At 43.3% G+C, this 25253-nt stretch overlaps 1 protein-coding gene across 1 annotated transcript; it reads right to left on the bottom strand.

The window, feature by feature from the left end:
• Positions 1-510: 510 nt before the first annotated feature.
• Positions 511-22751, bottom strand: ECHDC1 (ethylmalonyl-CoA decarboxylase 1). The gene is made up of 5 exons (XM_085847190.1): positions 22457-22751; positions 4487-4629; positions 2651-2703; positions 2478-2558; positions 511-1117 (listed from the first exon to the last, which is right to left on the bottom strand). The coding sequence occupies exons 1-5, from the start codon at positions 22698-22700 to the stop codon at positions 712-714; spliced, it is 927 nt and encodes a 308-aa protein (XP_085703316.1). The 5' UTR covers positions 22701-22751; the 3' UTR covers positions 511-711.
• Between the last annotated feature and the right edge of the window lie 2502 nt (positions 22752-25253).

The raw sequence follows: 25253 nt of genomic DNA on the forward strand, positions 1-25253 counted from the left end.
CAATGGTTAACAATAACTGTCACACACACCCAACATGTCCACCAAATTTCATAAGAATCCATCCACAAATTTTGAGATATCCTGCTCACAGACAAACAGGGGTGAAAACATAACCCTTGTCTACCTTCGATGGCAGATGTAATAATGGCAATTTCATGTTCATCTGTCCAGTTCTATCTATATCGAAATTCCTTCAATCAAAGATGATTTTTCTGTGGAATGAGATAATTGAATGTTTAACGACCATAAGAAGATTATGATTGTTATTTTGCCATTTATGTTGAACTTGGATACCCTTTTCATCGAAGAAAAAAAAAACCCCAATTATAATCCATTCATCACAGGGCACCAAACTGCAATGAGTAATTAGTACAACTTTTGTGGGTTATTAAAAGTTTGTGAATTTTACACTTTTTCACAATATTTGTGACACTACTGACAAATGAATCCATTATCCCACACAAACGTCAATAATTTTTTAAAAATAAAAAATTCTATACAAGGTGTGTGTAAAAATAAACCCAAAAGGTGTGCTGGCTGCTATATTGAATATTACAGAGGGCATAAAGTTTCATTATTATCAATTCATCCATGCGGTCAAAAATAAAATTAAAGAATATCAGAAATTATGTTATGTGAATGCTGAAATTGACCAACACCGAAAATCCACCCGCACATCGACACGACAAACAAAAACATTTTCTGACCAGTTTACTTGTGTTTAATGTGCTTTTTCAAGGCTGCAACATTGGCTGGACCACCACAGAGTGCACCAAAAATACTTCTTTCGCTCGCTAAAGAATCTTCCATATTATGTTCGGGTCCCATAACGACGGCCTGCTTAATGGCCCGCGTAACTTCTGCTGGGCCGCTAGTCAGATGTCCGAGCCACCGCATGCCTTCAGCCAATGCTGGAGTTTCCTCTGAACTCTCAAGAATTGCATCTGCCAAGCCCAATGCCAAAGCCTCATTTGGGCCGAGACGTGTAGCACCAGCAATTATCCGCAGGGTGGTGCATGGTCCGAGGATGCGCGAGAGATGTGTGGCGCCACCCCATCCTGGAACCAGCCCCATGTGCTTGTGTACAAAACATATCTCACCAGATGGGGACATGAGCCTGTGACACGAGGACCAGGAAAAAAATGTATAATTATATGCACAGAGATCTAAAGAATCGAGTGATAGTCCTTCACGTCACAATGATCGACATACCTGGATCATAATCATTGTTAATACAATCGTGACATGGCAGGGGGAATTCAATCCAAAAAACAATTACCATCGTGAGCATATGTCAAAAGTTAATAAAAAAAAAACCAAGGGAAAAAAATGAAGTGACCAATCATATTAAAACAGGAATAACAAAGATTGCTGGCGGGGGAAGAGTTTAATCAAATAACAATCATTCTTGAGGCAAAACGAAAGACGTGAATGCATCGATTGAGAGGCCTCCACCCGCATTGGATTTCAACCCACTGAGACAACATCATATGCTTCTGACTCGAGTTACGATCTGTAAAATGATATTCAAAGGGCACGTGACCATTGACCAGTTCATACTTGCACCAAGTTTGGTTGAAATCCCTTCAGGTCATTCACAAGTTATTGCAGAATCAAAACAATTTTCAATTGAAGGGCACATGCCCTTTGACCTTTTGAGTGCAAAGTGTGATCAGTTAGTTTTCCTGTTACCGTCTATACTTGTGCAAAGTTTGATTGCTATTTCTGTGGTCACAAGCTATCGCTTGCAGTTTTGTAAAAACTTCGACAACAGCTGGGATTTCACACTGGACCTGTCTCGTTTTTCCTGGTCATTTCATCCGAGTGTTATCAATTGTGTTTTGCATTCACTCCCATGTCTGCTTAACTCTGTTGTGCCAAATTTGTGCTTGGGTGTGTCGAGGCTTCAGGTCTATCCCACAATCCCTCATATCCTGGGTGTTCTCGTCTCACCTTTCTTCTATTGTACTTCTCCCTCTTCTCAAATAGCATGGCAATTATTTATTTATTTAACGTGGGAAAAAAAATTACTATCTCCTTCTGCTTCCTTTGTTATTCTTTATCCTACTTAACAATCCATTTGCTTCTTTGATTAAACTCTTCCAAATTTTTTTTTTTTTTAAAGATTAATCTCACTTTTCTCTTCGACACATATCTCACAACCAACTTCTTTGCAAACCTCTTCACAGAGTTTGTTTTAAACGTGATGTACTTTGTGTCGTCGTCCAAATAGTTGTACTTTTCTCCGTGCTTTTAGTAACACTTTTTTTTTACTGGTCATGATGTCTGTTTTCCTCTGAGAGAATTCGAAATCAACAAGATAAATTCTATCTCGAGAGAATGTCAGCTCATGACTGTTCAACCTTTCCTTGTCTGTACCTGACATGCATCAACAACCCCCCACCACACGTCTGGCTGAGAGACAAAACGGGAGGGAGGGAGAAAGACAGAAAACGTGATGATACCAGAATGCTCACCTGAAATCACAAGCTGTTGTTAGTTCCGCACCACCGCCAAGAGCTTTTCCATGCACCAGAGCAACACTTAAAATGGGCAATCTAAGCTCGCACACGGGAGGTCGTATTTGCTATCGAGCCATGGTGTCACAACACAAGTAATTGACAACAGAAACGAATCACGATCACCGTACCTTAGGAGGCGAGCTAGTGTGTTTTGCATATAAAGAGACATCATCGTCGCATCCTGAAAACAACAAAAAAAAAGTGGTTGGTTACAAATGTTTCAAATAATTTTTAGATTTCTTAGAGATGTTGCTCTTTATCCACAAAAAGAAGACATTCAACCATTCTGATAAAGCAGTTCCTGAGGGTGGGTGTTAAGGCCTAAAATGATCCGAGTGTTAATGGAAAACTATACCAAGGAAATGAGATGAATACCGATAGAGTAAGTTACAGTAAATGTTGGAATTGTTGGCCATGAAGTTGCAGGCACTTTGACTCTAAGTACACATGATGTTTGGACACTTCGTATCACAACACTGATATTTGCAAACCCAGATAGGATTTCATTTTTTTCCCTTCGATTGTACTGTTTCTCGGATGGTCTCAGATGATACCGGTTTCTCGGATGATACATGACCGACTTGAGATGCCCCCACAGAAATGAATCAGTATGCATAAGACCTGTTGACTTAGGAGGCCATTCAACAGAACCTTGGCATCCATTGGAAACTCATTATTTTTAAAAAAACCCCCAAAAAAAAAACAGCTCCACTCTCTCATCTTTTGTTATTTTGTTGCTATCACCGATCTGGAAAGAAAGAAGGGTTAATTCATTTTATTAAATATACAAGGTAAAAATTAATTATTATCATCCAACTGCCCAAATATTATCTGGCTCCTGACTTTTGGGCCACCGCGTTTATTGAAGAAATTTACGAATGAAAGTGCAGGTCAAACCTGAACCATCCTCATAACATCAGCTGAATGGATCCTGGCTAACATCAAAGTACAGAAATAAAATAATGATTGTTCAGCAAAATAAGTTGAATGTCAGGTTATGGACCAACTGATTAACCCTAGTAAAACACATGTTGTGGCCTATATCTCCATTATGTGCATGCCGCCAGCATGGTGGATTCTCAGCCTCTCCCCCACCCTCCTTGTATGCACAAAACAAGCACTTCCCTGCCCTTACTCCCAATATCCTCAAACTTCTCTCTTCTCTTACGTAACCACTTGATCATCCACCTCCTCAAGTATGTAAAAACAGTGGCTCATCAAAATTGTAGCAAAAGAAAAATGAAACAGCCTCATTTTCAAGCTCTCCAACTCGTTGAGCTTCTGTTGATCATTTTTTGGTCTATGGGTACAACGCAACGCATGTCTATTCACGTGGTGTAGAGAGGAATACCTGATGTTAATTACAAGGACCAACTATGGGTGGCTTTGTGGACCCACAGCAGAATATAAATTAAAGTTTCTAATGACACCATAATCAGTAAAAAGTGGGAAATATTACTCTTATGTATATAGCCTGGGTTTAGCTAAAGTATTTATTAAGCCCTCAGCCGTACGATTGTGAAGGATTATCATCATGAGGTAACAAAAAACAGCCTTTTTACAGCCATTTTCCCTGCTGAGCAGGGGTTAGCTTTTTGCAGGCTCCATGCAATCATGGTTCCCTTCTTGAGGCAATGTTTTATGGCCGGATGCCCTTCGGCTTCCTGGCACCAACACTGGTTGCCTCCTACAACACACAGGTACGTGGTACACCTATTCTAACCGGGGCATACACCGGGACCAGTTCACTGGTACTCATTTCGCCGAACTTGGAAGGATGACAGGCTGAGTCAACCCCCTGGTGTTAACGGGGCTCGAACTCAGGGCCCCAGGATCCCAAGCCAGCCACCCTAACCACTAAGCCAACACCAGGCTATATCATCATGAGGTAACAGACAAGGGAAAAAACATCTGGTGCATGAGAAGCTCCATGCGAGAGATATCAAATGACAAATCATTATTACCTTGGTTGTAGACAGCGCTCTCACAGCATTGAGATCTGAACCTGAACAAAATGTGTTTCCAGATCCATGCAAAATTAACCCTTTGCCATGCTTCCACACCTCCAGCTTTTCTACAGCTCGTCTCATTTCCACCATCATGGCACCTGTAATGGAAAATCAACGAGAGGTCATACAAAGCTTACAAAAGCAATCAGCATTATTGCCAGGACATTTGTCAAATGAACAATGTACGCATCCGTGACAACGTCGGCACAACTGCGTGTCGGTGTGCACGCATTTTCAGAGCGAGGATAAAGCCCATTGCTTGTTCTGATGAATGTGTGTAAAAGGAAGATCATGAAATACACTGCTGTGCAAAAGTCTTCAACATTTTGCATTTCTCTAGTCTGATGCAAAAGGAAACTAAAACTTGGTGTTCAATACAAAAAAAAACAAACAAACATCTTATTCAAATAACCAGATTTGTACATAATATCCCTCGAAATAAACTAATAGTGAGTATGTTCACCCATTTCCCTCAAATGCATTGAAATTGTTCTAGGGACACTTTCAAATAATTTTGTGATAAACTCTTGTATAATGGTGTTCCACGCTTCTTCCAATATCTTCAATAAGATCATCTAGGTTGCTGAGATTCAAGACCTCCGCCTCCATAGGTGAAGGAGGTTATGTTTTCACCTCTCTCTCTGTCTGTCTGTCTGTGCAGGATATCTCAAAAAGCTGTGGATGGGTCCGGATGAAACTTGGTGGGAAGGTTGGGTGTGTGACGAGGAATAATTGATTCAATTTTGGTGAAGATCTGAATCCGGATCCGGAAATGAGAACGATTTAATTTTTAAAGTGATTTTTCACCATGGAGAGATAGGGCTAAAAAACGATATAGCATGATGTGTAAAAAAGTTATTGGGCCAGATATGTTCTCGTGGATCAGGCATTACGTGGCGGAGGTGTGTACTCTACCGACTGCTCTTCTCGTTTGTACTTTTTCTTTGTCCAAATAGTCCCATACAGCTTCAATGATATTGGGGTCTCGGCTTTGAGGGGACCATTCCACATGTTGAAAGACTTCAGCTTCCTCTTTCTTTTGCAAATCGGTTTTAATTATTCCAGCAGAGTGGATCATAAGTCTTGTACTACTGGGGATATAGCATGGTGGATTAAAATTTGTCTGTACTTTGCGAGTCAATATATTAAATTTTCAACAATTTTCCAACACCACTTGAGGATATGCACCCCCAAACTTGAATTGAACCTCCTCCATGCTTAATTGTTGGCTTCAAGCAAGGCTCTTTATTAGTTTCAGTTTTTCATCATCTCACATACTGTCTTCCATTAGATCCAAATCAATGAAACTTTGACTCGCCTGTCCAAAGCACCTTTGACCACTGTTATGCAGTTAAATTTCTGCGTTCTTCTGCAGATTTTAGCATTTTAGTCTTGTTCCCCTTTCTAAACAGAGGTTTTTTTTTCTGCAACACATCATTTAAGTCCTGATTAACTCTGCCACCAAAAGGTGGATGGAGGTTAGGTTTTCACCCGTTTGTCTGTGAGTAGGATATCTCAAAAACATTGGGACAGATTCAGATAAAATTGGGTGGTCAGGTTGGGTGTGTGACGAGGACGAATTGATTAGATTTTGTTGCAGATCCGGATATTAGAATTTTCAAAGTGATTCTTCACCATTCAGAGAGAGGGTCAAAAACTATGTATAGCGTAATATCTCAAAAAGTTATGGACGAGTTATGCAAAACTAAGTGGAAGACTTTGATAGGCAACAAGAACACGCCAATTTGAATGTGGTTCAGGTCCGGATGCAGATCCGGCCGATCAGTGGGATACAAAACATAAACCATTCAGCCTGGCGGAGGTATGCGCTCCACCGAGTGCCTTTCTAGTTTCAATAGTGAGTGTCATACTGTTTGTTAATAGATGGACAACACCTGAGTCTTCTGCCAGTTCAGTTGTCAATTCAATGCTTGTCTTCTATTTTTAAAGATATTACCTTCAAGTATTGCTCATTTCTATGAGACAGCTTTTTGGGTCTTCCAGTCCTGGGTTTGTCAATTACAGATGTTTCTTTGTATCTGTTCATTGCCCTTCAGATACCACACCTTGGAAAATAAAATAAAATAAAATCAAGCGATGCGGCTTGAAAGTTCGGGACTGGATGATGTCTAGGTTGAGTCTGGCTAATTTGCACGAAACAGCACTGAACCTATGCTGAATGGCAAAGCCTATTATTGAGCGGACATCCGCTAGAAGGACTTGGTTGCAATTGAGGCTTTGAGCAGGCAGAGGAGTTCGTATGTTGCTAATATAATGTTCCAGATTAATTCAGAGGCGTGAACATGGGTAGGCATGATGTGTTTGCCAAAGGTAGGAAATCTCTTGAAATGTTTCCCCCAACAGAAGATTTGTTCCAGTTACAATGGGAACGGACAAACTATCAAGCCAAGATTTGGCTGCAAATCAAGTATCCCATTTATGATCACGGAGGACCCATTCGTGTGTCGAAGATGGTCAACAGGTCCGACTGGGCTGGCTATAGTATGGTGTGGACTCGAATCCCACCAATTCAATAAGCTGTATTGAGATACTCTCCTGTGGATGTCGGACGAAGTGCCGTTGAGCTATCTGCAAATGCAATGTATCGAGATAGTTGTGCACTCCAGCATGCAGTTACAATGCTGAAAATTGTTGCAATCCATCCAGACAAATTGTGGACTAAAAAATTACCCGTGTGGGGGTGACGGTCATCTCTAAAATACCACAAGTTCTCAATGTTCAGTTATGACCGAAGACTACTGCACAGTTCTACTGCGCAGTTTGGTTAAAGATGACTTGGCATTTTGGCGCACGCGCACGAAATTATATTTTGAAAATAAATGCCGACGTTTACATTTCAGGTTTTGAAAATTTTGCATCTTCGGCAGAAAACGTATAAATATAAAAGGCTAAAAATGTGTTTTATATTTATATTTCATTTCTCCTTCCTTCATTCTTTGCGAATCGCATCGGCGTTTTTGGCCATCTTCCAGATCATGTGACTATCAAACGGGAAGGAAGTTCAAAAATCTGTCCGGTTAGATACAAGATAATATTTTTTACTATCATAATAAATAAACAGTTCCCGAATATCTTGTAGAATGGCAGACTAAATAGGTTTTGAAAATGGCGATTTTTATAACTTACATGACCTCGTGACCTTGACCTTGAACCCGGACAAAAGTTATATCGTTGTGCAACACTCATCGACCTCTACCCACATACTAAGTTTCATCAAGATCGGAAAGAAAAATTGTTGACAGACTGACTTACGGACGGACATTTGGTCCAGCTTTATTAGGTCATCTCGGTAGAAATGACCTAAAAACCAGACATTCAGCGACAGTGGCCAAAGCAGCAAAAGGGTGTGGTATAGTAAGTACTGTGATGGGTGATTCGTAATATCAACATCGCTACAATACCAGTATTCACAGAATAGTGTTATTTTGAGAATATTGATATCGATTCCACTCATGTCTAATTCATTGCCATAAATAGGAGTTTTACATTATGTATATATATATATATATATATATATATATATATATATATATATATATATATATACATACATTATATCATATTATATGTGTGTCACCAAACTAATGATGTGTTAGAATTTAAGAAATCATTCCCATTGGGCAAAAATAATATCGATTTTTAGCTCACTTGAACTTCAATCAGATGAGCTTATGCGATTGAGCAGTGTCCGTAGGTGAGCTCGTCAGTCAGACAGTACGTAGACACTTCAGTCATCATTGCTTGAACCAAACACACAATTTTGATGAAACTTGGGCATCAGATATGAAGCTTGTGTCCAACGAATGTTTATTGACAACATCAAAATCTGGGCTCAATAAGGTGGTTCATGGTGGGGTGGGTTGACCCCCTCAAAATAGGTATTTGCTCTCTTCTCCGAAACTACACACACAATTTTGATGAAACTTGACCACAACCTTCATCACCCATGATATACCAAAGTTTATTCATGGCATTAAAAAAAAAAAGTATATATATATATATATATATATATATATATATATATATATATATATATATATATATATATATATATATATATATATATATATGAATGTAAAAATAACATTGTCGTCAGAGGGAGTCTGCAGGGGGGTTTGAGCGATTTGTTCCTGATCCAGGTGAGCTTCAGGATGTGCAGTCCTATTTTATTATGTTCCAGGCATGTTTATGCAATTCAGAGGAAAATGCATATTTATTTCCAGAATCTATGTATTATCATATAATTCACAACTTTTATTCCAAGCACCACTTGGTCCACGTGTGTCAAAGTTATGAAAAGCCCTTGTCATTCTAATTACACCGTTTGCAAAATGGTCAATTTTGTCACCTGTGGTCAACACTGACCACAACCTGTGACAAAATATATTTTTTCACCTCCTCTGTCCCACTCAACTCCTTCATCCTTGCTGTTGAACGGCTCAGCTTACATTCTCCAATCTGTCTCATTAACCTTGTGCCCTGTCTGGCCCGTATTCCCATATGAATGAATATGATGAGACAGACAACATTCATAATTATTCCGAACAGATGATTTTCTTTATATCTGTTACCCTCAGTTTTGTCGTGTGTGTGTGTGTGTGTGTGTGTGTGTAGTGTGTGTGTAGTGTGTGTGTAGTGTGTGTGTAGTGTGTGTGTAGTGTGTGTGTAGTGTGTGTGTAGTGTGTGTGTGTAGTGTGTGTGTGTAGTGTGTGTGTGTAGTGTGTGTGTGTAGTGTGTGTGTGTAGTGTGTGTGGAGTGTGTGTGGAGTGTGTGTGGAGTGTGTGTGGAGTGTGTGTGGAGTGTGTGTGGAGTGTGTGTGGAGTGTGTGTGGAGTGTGTGTGGAGTGTGTGTGGAGTGTGTGTGTGTGTGTGTGTGTGTGTGTGAGTGTGTGAGTGTGTGAGTGTGTGAGTGTGTGAGTGTGTGAGTGTGTGAGTGTGTGAGTGTGTGAGTGTGTGAGTGTGTGAGTGTGTGAGTGTGTGAGTGTGTGAGTGAGTGTGTGTGTCCCTCTCTTCTGCTCTCTCTGTTGTAATAAACATTTTGTATATTTAAAAAACCTGACCCCCAACAACAGATCTCTTATAGACCTGCCACATGGGCAGGTAAAAATGCGATTTTGACCTTGGCATCCACCCCTATTTGTAGGGTAACGTCTTGCACACACATCAAGCTTGGGTGCCAGATTCAAACAAAAAATACCAACGGGACTTTTTTAAAGCCCATTTTGGTTGGTTGGCCAGCCGACTAAATCACAAAAACATGACTGGAGGCTTTGAGTAAATTTTTGATGCTCATAACATCCATATATTGTAACTTCTGAATGTGTGGAAGACTTTTGCACAGCCATGTCCATGGGTGATCTGCTCATTAGCCTTCCCATTCCAAATTCCCAACAACACCCCAAGCCACAACTCCCATTTCCCTAATCAGCTCTTTTTAAGATCCCCATGAGTTCTCTCATTGATAGCCTGGTGTTGGTGCAGTGGTTAGGGCAGCGGCTTGGGATCCAAAAGGTCCTGAGTTCAAGCCCCGTTGGGCCACTGAATTGATACACCAGTGGGTTGACTCAGCCTGTCATCCTTCCGAGGTCGGCGAAGTGAGTACCAGTGTACTGGGCCGGTGTATACCCCGGTTAAAATAGGTGTACCATATCCCTGTGTCGTAAGAGGCGACCAGGGTTGCGTCAGGAAGGGCATCTGGCGTAAAACCTGTGCCAAATCACGATGCGGATCATACGGATGATCCGCTGTGGCGACCCCAAACGGGAGCAGCCGAAAGAAGAAGAAGAAGATGAGTTCTCTCATTGATGTGTTAAATAAGTAGCTATTTTTCATTTAATTTCCCATCAGTTCACGTTTCCAATGCAGCAAAAGTCAAAGCTGCACAGGATGTGATACGTTATTGTTCAGGTAGCTTTTCCCAACGTTTCATCCACCCCCTACTCCTATAATTTAAAGACTCAAGTGAAGGCTCTTGCATCATGGAATCAGTTGTTTACTGCGAGTCGATAAACATCTCCAGAATACCAAAAATAATAATAATAATAATAATAATAATAATAATAATAATAATAAAACAGTCATGCAATTAAAAAAAAAAAAATCACATTTCTACACCTGTTCATGTTACCGTACAAAATCTTGGCTCATGGACGAAAGACCTGAGTGGCTTTGTCTTGCGCCCCACAGGTTTGCCTGCACGTCCATGTGTGTGGAGCAGCTCCAGTACAAGAGTCGTTGAAGGAAGAATAGGATAGAACCATTATAAGGCTCATTTCACATTACGAGGAACAAAATGAGCAAATGGCAAACATTCAAACACACATCGAGAAAGTAAAAGAAAGAGTGCGAAAAAGAATCGTAAAACGCAACAGAACAAACTGACACACCTGGATGATTAAAAACCTCACACTCCTGCTTCTACAATTCAGCCCGAGAAAAATACAGGAAATAATCCAAAAGAAAACACCGCCGACAAATAAAGGAACTTCCATTTAAAATTACAATTGAATGCTTCTTTCAAACTTATAACCGACGAAAGGAAGGTGGGGAGAGGGGGTGTGGAGTTGGTTTTAAGCAATTTTTAATTTGTAAAGCGAAGTGTATTCGATGCTTTCAAAAATAAAACAAAAACAGCCCCATGGGGGAATGATGATTATTTGCCCAACAGGCAGGGTGAAAATGAGAGATTAGGGTGAAGGGGCCATGACCCCCGCTTCCAAAAGTGGTACAGAAGAGTTTGGTCTGCATCTGGATGGCGGTTTCTGAGAAGATTTTGAAATATATTACTTAAATTTGAGGGGGAAACCACCCCACCCCCTCCCTTTTCAGCCTCATATAGGAGCGGATCTCGATGGGGAGCACAACCCCATGAGACAAGGTTATTAACCCTTAAATGCATAAGTGGGTCAAAAATGACCCAGTTTGGTTGTAAAATTGCAATCTCTTTTTTGCACTCATGCATCTAAGGGTTAAAGACCTTACTGTTCTGATTTATCATACCAGATTTGATCCACATCAGTCATGTGGTTTGCGAGGAAATAGGGGAGATTAGGTTAGCTCACATGTTTGAATGTTTGCCATTTGCCATCATGTTTGTCAGGTCAGGCCAGATGAGATCTGTGACTTGCTGCAGGTACCATGTAAACCTGCAATAACCTGTTCCATGGTCGGGTTGTAAGCGACTAAACCGTTTCCCCCATCAGGTTTCCTGGTGAGGAGGGTGCATGGATATGGACACTGAGCAGGATAAAAACAAAACCTGTCAAAGGGCGGAGGAGCTCCTTATGAACCAACGGCCTTCCATATCTAGTACTCAACTATGTCTGCGGAGGCCCTCTTGCAGTTGGGTAACATTTTATAGGAAGTTGGTGGCAGGATTAGCACTCCGGCCACCATAAAACGCTTCATTCTGCAAAACCCACAAATGCAAAGCAAACTGAAAACACTCTGTGGGAGTACCTCCTGTGCTGTTGTCCTTCACAGGGCAGCTCACCGGATGATGTGAGTGGAGCAAAGCCTTCGAGACCCATATTCCTTGATGATGGGAGGAAAAGCACGGAGTAAACTTCCAGGGTCAGATTGTGGTGGTGTGTGGCAGAGTGGTGATGAAGTGTCATCCACCAGATGGCGGTCTCCTTGGGTTACCCAGAGGTGGTCCCTTTTGTTGGGTGCCTGGAATGCCCTATCCCTAAGAGAGGATGATCACCTGTCTGTTATAATCTGAGCTCAAGCGTTTGAACATCGGTATTGCAGCACTCTCTGAGGTTCGGAGACCGGATAGTGGTGAGAGCATGGCGGGTGGTTACACCTACTATTGGTCTGATCGCTCTGATGGTTACTATTCCCAAGGAGTTGCTGCAGCTGTGTCTAATAAGCTGCCTCCAATGACAATTGAAGTAACGCCGGTCAATGAGCGTATTGTAAGACGAAGGATTCGTCATTCCTTGGGTTTCGTTTCCCTGGTCTCTGTATATGCTCCGAGTGAGGCGAGTGATCTCACCATGAAGGACGCATTCTATGACACGCTCAAGACTGGTTGATAAATGCCCAGGCGAGATACTCTTCTCGTCTTGGAGGATTTCAATGCATCAACTGGCACTGATAGGGATGGTAATGAGATGTGTGTTTGTCCCCATGGGTCTGGAACTGTGAACCAGAATAGCAATAAGTTCCTTGACTTTGCAAGACGTCATGGACTTTCGGTGGCTGATTCATGGTTTTTGCACCTACAGGCTCATCACTAGACTTGGTATTCCAACGCTGCTGGTACGGCAAAGGAGAATTACCATGTGCTCGATGCTGGTCGCTTGAGGATGATCCATAACTGCAGGGTGTACTGGAGTGCTCAGTTCAACAATATTGACCACAGGCTTGTTGTAGCAACTCTGAAGTTGCAGCTTAAATCCAGGAGAATGGTACCATCCCAACCTTGGCTGGATGTTTCCATGGTCTCCTGTGCATGCTCCGACTGAGGCGAGTGATCTCACCATGAAGGACACAAAGCAAGCTCAAGGATGAGAGGGTAGCTGAGGAGTTTGCGAACAGGCCGAGTGAGGATTTGGGGGTGTCTGGGTGCTTTGGGGGATCCTGAAGAGTTGTGGAATGCCCTCAAGACCACCATCTTTGATGTTACCGGTGGATGTCTTGGAACTCACCGAAGAGCGAAGAATAATTTTCTCTCAAGGGACACTGGATACCATTGACCAGTCACAGGGCCAGGCTTAATGGTAGAGCTGATCTGTTCAGGGAATTGAGGCATAAAACTGTACGTGTGCTGAGGGCGGAAAAGGAGGCTTATGTGCGAGGAGTCTGTGAAGGGGTAGAGCATCACTTGTGGTTAAGTGATTCTCATCCTGCTTAGTGGAATTTGCAAATTGCATTCCTCCAAGCACATCCCTCGGTGAACTGTAGTTAGAGCGGAGGGTGGTGGGCTCTTGACAGAGGAGTCCAAAGTGAAGGGGCTGTACCAGGCTGACCCACCAGCTGCTGAGATGGATGTCAGGGGTGTTACTATCCCTACTGCTGACCCTCCAATCAACTGCGATCCACCTTTGTTTGTGGAAACACAGGCTGCGGTGAACGGGTTGAAATGGGGTAAAGCTCCTGGGATCTGTGGCATCCATGCTGAACTTCAAGACTGGTGGAAATGCTGTTCTCGTGTCACTGCATGTAGTTCTGTGTTCTGCCTGGAACACATGCATCATCCCAAGTGACTGGAAGAGGGGCCTTGTTGTCCCTCTCTGGAAAGGCAAGGGTGATCACCAGGAGTGCAACATCTATTGAGGGGTGACGCTGCTCTCAGTGCCAGGCAAGGTCTTTGCTCGAATAATGCTCGATAGGGTTCGCCACCATCTTCTTGAGCACCAGCGCCCAGGGCAGTCAGGCTTTACACCAAAGAGGTCAATGATTGACTATATCCTTGCTCTTCAGATCCTCACTGAACGCAGATGAGAGCTTTGGAAGGGGCTGCTTGAAGCCTATGTTGATCTCTGCAAAGCGTTTGATTCAGTGAATCGGGATGCCTTCTGGAGAATTCTTGGTCTTCGTGGGGTGCCATCAAAACTGATCAATCTGACGTCTGAACTGCACTCTGGTACTGAGTGCTGAGAGATGTGGTGATACCATCTCTGACTTATTTCCAATTGTTACTGGAGTTTGTCAGTGGTGTGTACTGGCCCCCACACTTTTCAGCACTTGTATGGACTGGATTCTGGAGAGGATGTCAGAGAGATCAAGCTGCGGTGCATCGTTTGGGAATGTCAAGATCTCTGACCTTGATTTCACAGATGATGCAGTCATCTTTGCGGAGACTCTGGATACCCTTTTGGGGGACGTCGAGGTGCTAAATGAGGAGACGGAGTTACTGGGATTACAGGTTTCCTGGGTCAAAACTAAGACCCAGGCTGTCAATGACATCTTGGATGCTGCTATCTTGTCTGTACCTGTTTATGGTGATGATATTGAGGTGGTGGCAAAAATCATTTGCCTTGGCAGCAATATTCATGTCTCCACTGGCTGTGAGTCAGAGGTCAATAGATGTTGGAGTCAGGCCTGGGGAGTCATGGATTCACTGGATCATGGGGTGTGGTGCCATCTGTACCTGTGCAGGATGACGAAACTCCGAGTCAAGTCCTTTGTGCTTTCAGTCTTGCTATACGGATGTGAGACTTGGACTCTGACCAGGGATCTGAGATGGAGACTTAATTCCTTTGGTACAAGGTCTCCGCAAAATCCTTGGCTATCGCTTGTCAGACTTTGTGTCCGAGCAGTTGCTGAGAGACTCAAATGAGATTTGTTACCTGCACAGCCCATGAGTGTCAGATGCGGCTGCATGGACGTGTAGCTCGTTTTCCTGACGCTGATCCTACTCACCAGATTCTCTCAGCAAGGGAGCCTCGTCAGTGGAGGAGGCCAACGAGCCGACCACGTGCCTCGTGGTCACAGTAGATTGATCAACATCTCAAGGAGATGGGGATGAGCCAGGCATCTGCCTGGGGAATGGACAGACGGAGGTCCCTGGAGTACCGGCGGAAAGTGGACACAACGATGCGTTGCTCCGGCACATGCTCCCATACCTGACCTGATTAGTGGGAGGTGGGTAGTTCATGGCTCCCCTTCGAGGGGGGAATACGGCCAGGAGCACAAATTGAGGTTAGGGCATGGTCTGAATCTGTCTGGTGGTTTCTGATAAGATTTTTGAATAAAATACCAATATTTTTGCCAAAACCCCCTTTTGCCCACTTTATCAGGGGCACATCCATATGGGGTGCATAACCCCATGAGATCACAGCAAATTTTTTTCCATATCGTTCAGGTAATGTGTGAGGAGAGGCTTTAGTCAAATGTTAATGGATGGACGTACGTACATACAGACGGACACCGTGACACCGTGACACATTCTATGAGCTTATATTGGAGAAAAAAACCCCTAAAAATTGGACCATGCATCCTGAAGCTCATCTTGATCAGGAGCAACAGTCCATCACACCCCTCCCCCTTTCCAACCCCCCCCCCACAAATCCCCTTAGACCATGATTGTTGTTTTTTTAATGCCTTTATGCCATGATCACACTTTGGTACATCAAGGGTGATGAATGTTGTGGTCAAGCATCATTGAAATCATGTGTGTAGTTTCGGAGAAGAGCTTGTGGCTAAGTTTCATCAAAATCTTGCGTTTGGTTCAAGCGATAATGACTGGTGTTTGCGGACTGACTGACGGACTGACCTACAGACACTGCTCGATCACATAGCTCACCTGACTAAAGTCCAGGTGAGCTAAAAATGAATGACAGTAGTAAGTCAGTCAAGAAAGGTTCTGCCCCCTCTCAAGGCAAAAGTCACTCACTCTCCCCCTCCCACCCCTCTCCCCCCGAACTTCCCCTCCCCTGTGTGCAATCTTCTCCGTGTGTGTGATGAGAGGAGAGAGGGAGGAGAGAGTGGGGGAGGAGAAGTTGAGATCTTAGTCACATTTTACATCACGTGGAATTACACGTTACAAACCATATTTCACAACCATCCATCCATCCATTGGGACCATACTCTGTGCAGAGCATTGGTGCTGCCGAAGCAATTTCTTGAGCTATTGGCCCAATCCTGGATGGGTTGCCATTCCGACACAGGATACTCGAATGGCTCAAGCATCCCAGCAAGCTGGTACTCATTTTGCTGACCTCAGAAAGATGACAGGCTGAATCAACCCCACCTGTTATTAATTCAACAGCAAAGCAGAATTTGAACTCAGGACCCTAGAAGTATTTCACATGTGCATGGACATGTATTCACATATAATGTGAAGTGAATAAATTGTGTAGATTCAATAATTTCTGGATCTGACAAATTGCAAGTACCAATTTTGTAAAACTCTATGTGTAGCATCCAAATGAAAATGTACAAATGTCATACATGTCTGACCGTGGGTTTCCCACAGGTGTTTACTATATTGCTTCTTTATAAATAAAGGAAACCTGCTAGTTTCCTTTATTCTTGCACAGGGTGATGATTTGAGCATCCTTCCACTCTTAGGGAACCCCTCCAGCTTTCCAACATAAAAGTACAAGTTTGTGTCGTCTGCAAAGTAGACCAGTTCTTCCATGTTTATAAATCTCACCAGGAATCCCACTTATGCCTGTGGCTTTTCCACAAGAGGGCACCAACAGCTGATTGAACCTCTTCAAAGGATGATAACACATCAAGAGCCAATTTTGTTGGGTGCTGAAAGAAGTGAAGAGCCTCTCTGCTGACTTTAGTTTCACGTGAATACAATTAAAGATAATGCTCGGTTAAACCCTGCAATTCATCTTCATCAGATGTTAAACGCTCTCCCGCTAAGCTCTTGATCAGAGCAGTGGACTTTTTTGTTGGACCAATTTCTTCGAGACCACAAAACAAACCTCTACCGTCATTTCGGTCTTTACATTGTTGTATGCGTGCACATACAACCTTCTGCTTTCCAAATGACCAGCTTGACAATATGAAACAAGAAAAAAAGTAATCAGAGATTGCAAACCCTCACCAGGACTTCTTTTAAGTGGTGTATTTTTATGGGTTCTCAGGTAAATACAATATGGCTGCCAAACCATGTGACCGATGTCATCATATACGTATGTGACATATGTGTGACTATGTGTTCCTCAAGGATAGGTGGTCATGTGTAAAGTTTCGCCTCAATCTTTTCAGCCATTTCAGAGAAGATTTTTGAAGGTAAAAAAAGAAAATTGAAGTTTTTCTACATATGGCACCTATGACATCACAAAAAATAAAAAAATAATAAACATTTCCCAAGAGTACATGCCATTTGCCAAGTTTCTATTTTTTCCTTTGTGTGGTTTCAGGAGATAGAGATACAAAGTTTTTCCATTTTTCCAACATGGCTGCCACACCACGTGACCTCGGACGTCATAATCATCAACAAAACATTCCAGCTGAGTAATCGCTCGGACTGTGAAAAATTTGTCTCAATCCGACAAGCGGTTGTGGAGAAAAATACAAGTTCTGTGTGGACAAACAAACACGCACAAACAAACAAAAACATAAACAGACCCAAATGCAATACCCTCTCCTTCGGCGAGGGTAATAATACAAGTTGATCAAAAATAATAAATGACCGTTTTTACAGCCATTTTTCCCTGCTGTGCAGGGGTTTGGCTTTTTCTTGAGGCAATGTTTTATGGCCAGATGCCCTTCCTGATGCCAACGCTGGTCGCCTCGTATGACACACAGGGATATGGTACACCTATTCTAACCGGGGCATACACCGGGACCAGTACACTGGTACTCACTTCGCCGACCTCGGAAGGATGATAGGCTGAGTCAACCCCCTGGTGTTAATTCAGCAGCCAACGGGGCTTGAACTCAGGACCCTGGGATCCCAAGCCGCCACCCTAACCAAGCCAACACCAGGCTTTTAATAATACAAGTTGATTGTTCAGATTTTTTTTGATTTTTTTTTTTAAAGGAAGGAGGAGATCCTTTTTTTTTCTCAAAATGGCCGCAGGCTTATCGCATGCAACATGCCAGTTTTTTTTTTTTAAGATCTCCATGGCTTCAGGACTTTAGCACCCGCCCGAATTTGCAAACAGATGAAAACCATCTTCAAAAATGAAGCTTAAATCATGAAAATTATTTGTCACGTACACACAATTTGTCGACATTCTACATTTGTCACGCAACTAGTTAGTTTTAGAACCAGTCGTATTTTGCATCATTTTTAAATCGGAAGCGTGCACTGAATTTTACTGCAGCGGCTGTGATGGAACTTACGTATGCAGACATGTACACAGATCAGTGAAGCTCGCATATCGCACATGGAAACGGAAAGCGGCAGTGAAAGGAAGGCGGCAGTACAGTTCTCGGTGCTGCGGCTTTGTAGAAGCTATGCAAACTCAGTAATCGGGAAAATGATCGATTCAAAGAATGGTGCAAAATGCGTACATGAAGATATGGATTTTTAAATTGTGGAAACCACTTCAATATTTGGCATTTCCTTCCTTCCATCTGTCCGTGATATGAGAACAAGAAGAACCTTTCTAACCCACCGTGTTTTGTTTGTTGTTTAATTTCTTGTGTTATTGATTAGTTTTCATCAGGACAGAAAGGTCACCCCTCCTGTTGGGGAAGTAACCAGCAGTCCCCCATGGGGCTACCATTTTAAGTGGTACAGCAACTTCACTGAACAGCTAGCTTCCTTCAGACACGGGTGTGATTGCTTTTGGAATGTTTGACAAAATAACAAATAAAAAAAAAAGCATGCGGCTTCAAAAAAGGAAATGGGTGGGAACGATCAACTGTTTTTTTATTTTATTTTTTATTTTGCCTAAACCGATACAGTACTTAAGAACTTCAATTGGAGTTCTAAAAACCATTATTCAGATATTCAAACCAATTTAAGAGCAAAATCACTATGTGTCACTATGGCAATGCTATATTGCTTCTTGATAAAATATATAAACGAGAACGGCACTCATTCGAGTGCATACCTCCACGGCGCTGAACAGTTTATGTTTTGTATCTAACCGATAGACTGCATCTAAATCCGAACCTGAACCAAAATCGAAGAGGCTTGTTCTTGTCACCTACCCAACTCATCCACTAAGTTTTGTCATAATCTGTCCACAACTCTTTGAGATACCCTGCTCACAAACAGACAGATGTGAAAACACAACATCTGTTCACCTTCGGTGGCAGCGGTGAAAAAGCAACAATGCATCTTGTAAGTTCACTCGTGGGCCTGTTGGTCCATTGGGCCAAATTTTCATTGGTCTTCATTGCCTCGTAGCATACCTGCCTGCTGTACTGCTTGAGCATTAGCTTACCTTTTCAACAAACCCAGATGTGCTTGGGCCATGGCAGGAAGTGTGGGGAGAGGGGGTGAGAGTGGTGTTAATGGGATTATATGTTCGTTATTATTATTGCCAAATTATACTATTATTAGTATTAATTAACATGTTTTGGTGCAATGTTATAATTGTTTTTGTTGTTCATTTTGAAAATAGAATGCCATGGCATGGAAGGACCGATTAAGCTGCTCTATACACCTTGACATGGCATGCGTTGAAAACATGGGAATTCTTTGTAGTTAATTAGCCGAATCAACTCAGGGGGTCATGACGATCATTTTGGTGTATCCCAATGCACATCAGAACGCTCAAGTAGATCTCCACAAAAAAACATGACACACACACACACACACACACACACACACACACACACACACACACACACACACACACACACACACACACACACACACACACACACACACACACACACACAATATATTTTCAGCATCAAGTTTTCAAATACATTTTTTTAATGATGCAATGAGTGATACAAGAGAAAAAGTTGTCCGGTACTATTGTTACGGATTTGGAAACCTTGTGCACACAAACAGCCAGAGTCCCCGTAGTTCAGGAATTTCGATAAGTATGTGTACAGTTAGAATACATCCCCTATGTCTAATGGGAATTTCGTGTGTGCGCTGCGAGTTATTTTATAGTTAGGTTATTTAGATCTCCAGATTCCCTCCACTTGCGGCTACAGTGTCTTTCAGCACTTGCGCCCTCACCTCGCGGCCGTAGCATACGAGGAAAGGTCCTCGCGTGCTTGATTCGACTTCCTCAAATTGGTCTGCATTCTCACACCACAAGGCAAAATCGTCGTTTCTCTAGCAAGAGGGATACAGACATGCGTAGAGGGGGTGGGGCTTTTCCAGCTTGGCCATAACCCCACCCAGAAAGGGCAGATCCATGGAGGTCCCTGTCCAATCAGGGCGATCAGCGCGGCAGCTCCACCAAGGCCCCACTCAGAGCAGTCGTAAAAAGGATGACGCGACCCTCAGTGTGTGGAGAGTTCTTGTACTCATTCGAGTTTGGAGAGTTGAGAGTTCCGAAAGTTCTTGCGTGTCCTTGGGAGTTCTTAAGAGTTCTTTGAAGGCAGTTTGGGTGCGCCGTCGTCATTGCTGGAGCTCTCAAGCCTGGAGTCTCCGCTGGCCTTCTACAAGGAGCGACCCTGGATCCACTATCCACCATACAAGCTCCCACGGACCACGGACCCTACACGTGCAGTCCCGGGCCATGCCGTACGAACGCAGTCAGGTACCCCGACAGATCTCTGACCCCCAGCTCGACTATCCCCTTGGCTGCGAGGGTCGAATAAAGACCAATTGGGTCCTCTTTTTCTTTTGAGTATGTGTCTGTATGTGGCGCCGTCCTACAAGTAAAACTGTTTAAGTGTTGATGATCATTGTAAATATTTGCTTGCATATAGTTGTGAATAAGTCTACACTTTGACCCTTTCTTTTATTCCTGTAAATAAAATAATTGTTTAAATGTTCCAGTTCGTTTCTGTCCTTTCTTTGATTGACCCAGCATGGTTGGGACTTGAGAATTAGTGAGGCCGTTTGGGCCGGTAAGTTGTCATTTGGTCCGATGGATCTTGGTAATCCCCGCAGGGTTTACACCCGGATTGGGCTCGGTAAATGGTCCGTTCCGCCCAAGGTCGTGGTTTTCCCCGGTGGTTGGATGACATGGGTATTTAGGTATATTGAAATTAGGCAATTAACCCAACCCCACACAGTCAAAATATTGGTGACCACGGTCCGCTAAGGGACCCGTGAACTTTCGGAGTTGTCCGAGAGTCATGACCTAAATTCTGGGTGTTCGGTGGGAGACGACTCCACTGCTCCACCTCATGGTCGTTTATCGCCACCGACCCCCGGCCCACAACATTATAACCAACGTGTACAATTCAAATGCTCATAAAATGTACCAGATGGTGTTTATGTTGTTAAACTCCACGGAATCGAGTGGCTACAGTCAATCTCCCAAAGCTCGAAGTTCGTTGTCCTCACGAACATTCCTTATTACTATTTAAATCTCAGACGTAACACCTGAAAAACATTTTTACATTCACAGGCCGTTCAAAAGAGTACACGTGCGTGTCAACCTGTCAGTGAACCCCCTCCACTTTATAAAAAAAAGGAGAGAGGGGGGGGCACGGACCCCTGCCCCTCCTACACATACCCCCTCCCCCTCACACATACATACCCCCTCCCCCTCACACATACATACCCCCTCCCCCTCACACAAATACCCCCTCACACATACATACCCCTCTCCCTCACACACATACCCCCTCCCCTCACACATACATACCCCTCCCCACACACATACATACCCCTCCCCACACACATACATACCCCCTCCCCACACACATACATACCCCTCCCCACACACATACATACCCCCTCTCCCTCCCACATACATACCCCTCACACATACATACCCCTCCCCACACACATACATACATACCCCCTCCCCCACACACATACATACATACCCCTCCCCCACACACATACATACATACCCCTCCCCCACACACATACATACATACCCCTCCCCCACACACATACATACATACCCCTCCCCACACACATACATACATACATACCCCTCCCCCACACACATACATACATACCCCTCCCCCACACACATACATACATACATACCCCTCCCCCACACACATACATACATACATACCCCTCCCCCACACACATACATACATACATACCCCCTCCCCACACACATACATACATACATACCCCTCCCCCACACACATACATACATACATACCCCTCCCCCACACACATACATACATACATACCCCCCACACACACATACATACATACCCCCCCCCACACACATACATACATACCCCTCCCCCACACACATACATACATACCCCCTCCCCACACACATACATACCCCTCCCCCACACACATACATACCCCTCCCCACACACATACATACCCTCTCCCACACACACACATACCCTCCCCCCACACACATACCCCCCTCCCCCTCCTACACATCGTGGTAACAAAGCGCCAAGGAAGAAACAAAGCGTTCACCAGAAAACGCATTTCTGCGTCTCGGGTTGTTCATGGTGATCAGAGCCAACCCCGAATTCTCGCCATCGCTCTCCTCATGCAGCTTCAGCTCCACCGAGCCTCCGGGAAAGCCCAGGAGCTGCTCCTCCGTCGCAGCCTCGTTGGCGTCGCTCTTCGTCGGCAATGAGAGGCGCCGAACACAAAGAGAGAAGCGGTCGACGGGACGACGAACGAACCATAAGCTGAAGGAGCCAAAGGACAACATCACAACGGGTCGTTGTCATCGGTGCGATAATGTATCCACACTCCGAGAAAAGCTTCTTCCGAGGTTACAATGGTTTCTTGGATTTATAAAGACCGATATTTACGTCGATTCTTTATTATAACAAATTATAACAGGAAGGAAAAGGAACCGGTCTCGCTAAAAAAAACTACCGATATACACCTCAACAAATCGAGGGGGAATGATGCCGAATTGAGAAGAAGGAGGGAAAATCCAATCACACGAGACGTGTGTGGTGAAGAGGTTACTGTGTGGGAATCGTCGCAAAACAAGTTTGGGAGGACAAATTTATGGGAAAGGGGGTACTGGGTACATAATAAATAGATGCCTCGAATAAAATTGAAAACTTGGGCCCTCACAAGCACTTAGTTCGTTCAATTATAATCGCTCATGTCGAGAAAAGAAGCCTTGAAACCGTTTACAAATCGAACAAACTTTTACACAAACACTTGACAATAGAAAGTATTAAACCGGAATTCAGACAAAAAAAACAATAAACGAGCACACTAAAGCTGCCATCAAGAACCCATCGGTTGGTAATACGAGCGCACGTTGTGATGAGCCGAATGACCCTTCTGCGTTGAAAATCCTTCCAAGGAAACATGCATCATATTATTTGTATGACATCACTATCGCGAATTATACCGACATGGTCACGACACAGAGAACAAAGATGGTCAAAACGAATGGGTGAAATGCAGGACGTGATCGGTGACGTGCGAAGTGTTGAGAAAGAATGCGAAGCCAAAGTTGAAGATCTTTATTATAAAGTTAAGGTATAAATTGTAAAAAGCATAGTCCAGTCTGGTGAGGTGTTTTTGGTGGTGTTTTAGGTGGTTTTGGTGGTTTCTGTGTTTTAGGTGTTTTCGGTGTTTTAGGTGTTTTTGGTGGTTTTTGATGGTGTTGGTGTTTTTGGTGGTTTTCATGGTGTTGGTGGTTTGGGTGTTTTGGGTATTTTTGGTGTTTTTCGTGGTTTTGGTGGTTTCTGTGTTTTTGGTGGTTTTGGTGGTTTTGACGTTTTCAGTGTTTTTGTTGTTTTTGGTGGTTTTCGTGGTGTTTGTGGTTTTGGTGCTTTCGCTGGTTTTGGTGGTTTCTGTGTTTTCGGTGTTCGGTGTTTTTGGTGGTTTTGGTGTTTAGGTGTTTTTGGTGGTTTTGGTGTTTTTGGTGGTTTTGATGTTTTCAATGTTTTTGTTGTTTTTGGTGGTTTTCGTGTTTTTGGGTATTTTTGGTGTTTTTGGTGGTTTCTGTGTTTTCAGTGTTCGGTGTTTTTGGTGGTTTCTGTGTTTTCGGTGTTTGGTGTTTTTGGTGTTTTCGGTGGTTTTGGTGTTTTTGGTGGTTTTCGTGGTGTTGGTGGTTTTGGGTATTTTTGGTGTTTTTGATGGTTTTGGTGGTTTCTGTGTTTTCGGTGTTTTCACTGTTTTTGGTGTTTAGTTGTTTTTGGTGTTTAGTTGTTTTTGGTGGTTTTCGTGGTGTTGGTGGTTTTGGTGTTTTTGGGTATTTTTGGTGTTTTTGGTGTTTTCTGTGTTTTCAATGTTTTCCGTGCTTTCGGTGTTTTAGGTGTTTTAGTTGTTTTCGGTGTTTTCGGTGTTTTCGGTGTTTTAGGTGTGTTTGGTGGTTTTCATGGTGTTGGTGTTTTTGGTGGTTTTGTGGTTTTGACGTTTTCCGTGTTTTTGTTGTTTTTGGTGGTTTTTGTGGTGTTGGTGGTTTTGGTGTTTTAGGTTTTTTTGGTGGTTTCGGTGTTTTCGGTGGTTTTGGTGTTTTTGGTGTTTTCGGTGTTTTGGTGTTCGGTACACGGGTAAAACAGAAACCTGCACAAGAGCCGGAACAAAATCGAATTGGAGTGGCTATAAATATGAATGAGGACAGCTTAGCTGGGATGGAGAATGAAAACAAATGTCCAAAGACCAAGGACTGAAGGACACCACAGCAATGGCTTTAAGAATATTGTAAGGTGTGTTTGTGTGTGTGTGTGTGTGTGTGTGTGTGTGTGTGTGTGTGTGTGTGTGTGTGTGTGTGTGTGTGTGTGTGTGTGTGTGTGTGTGTGTGTGTGTGTGTGTGTGTGTGTGTGTGTGTGTATGTGTGTGTCGCAGGTTATCTCCATATACGGGTTTCAGAAGGTGGATCGGAGTCCTCACGTCTTGAAGTATCCAACTCCGTTTCAGTAGAGTCACGATTCATGGACCAATTTGTGAAGTTTTCTTGTTCTCAAAGTTTTTTTTTTGTCTGAGGGCTCTTTTTGAGGATCCTCACGGAGAACCCCGGACTGCTTCCAACTGCAGTTCATTTGTAGTAATATTCCCAGGCATGGCCGGATTTATGCAAGTGCAACCAGGTCACTTGCACTGGGGCCTCCACCACCCAAGAGCTCCTCCAGGTTTATCGATTGTTGTTGCCAATTATAGCTTATTACCTCTGCCACCGACGGTGAAGAAGGTTATGTTTTCACCCCTTTCTGTCTGTTTGTCTGTCTGTTTGTGTACAGGATATCTAGAAGGGCACTCAGTAGAGCGCATACCAACATCACGTAATGCCTGA

This window comes from Eptatretus burgeri, chromosome 11 (assembly GCF_056783735.1).
Source record: "Eptatretus burgeri isolate ZD-2024b chromosome 11, Ebu_testis_v1, whole genome shotgun sequence".
Taxonomy (NCBI): domain Eukaryota; kingdom Metazoa; phylum Chordata; class Myxini; order Myxiniformes; family Myxinidae; genus Eptatretus; species Eptatretus burgeri.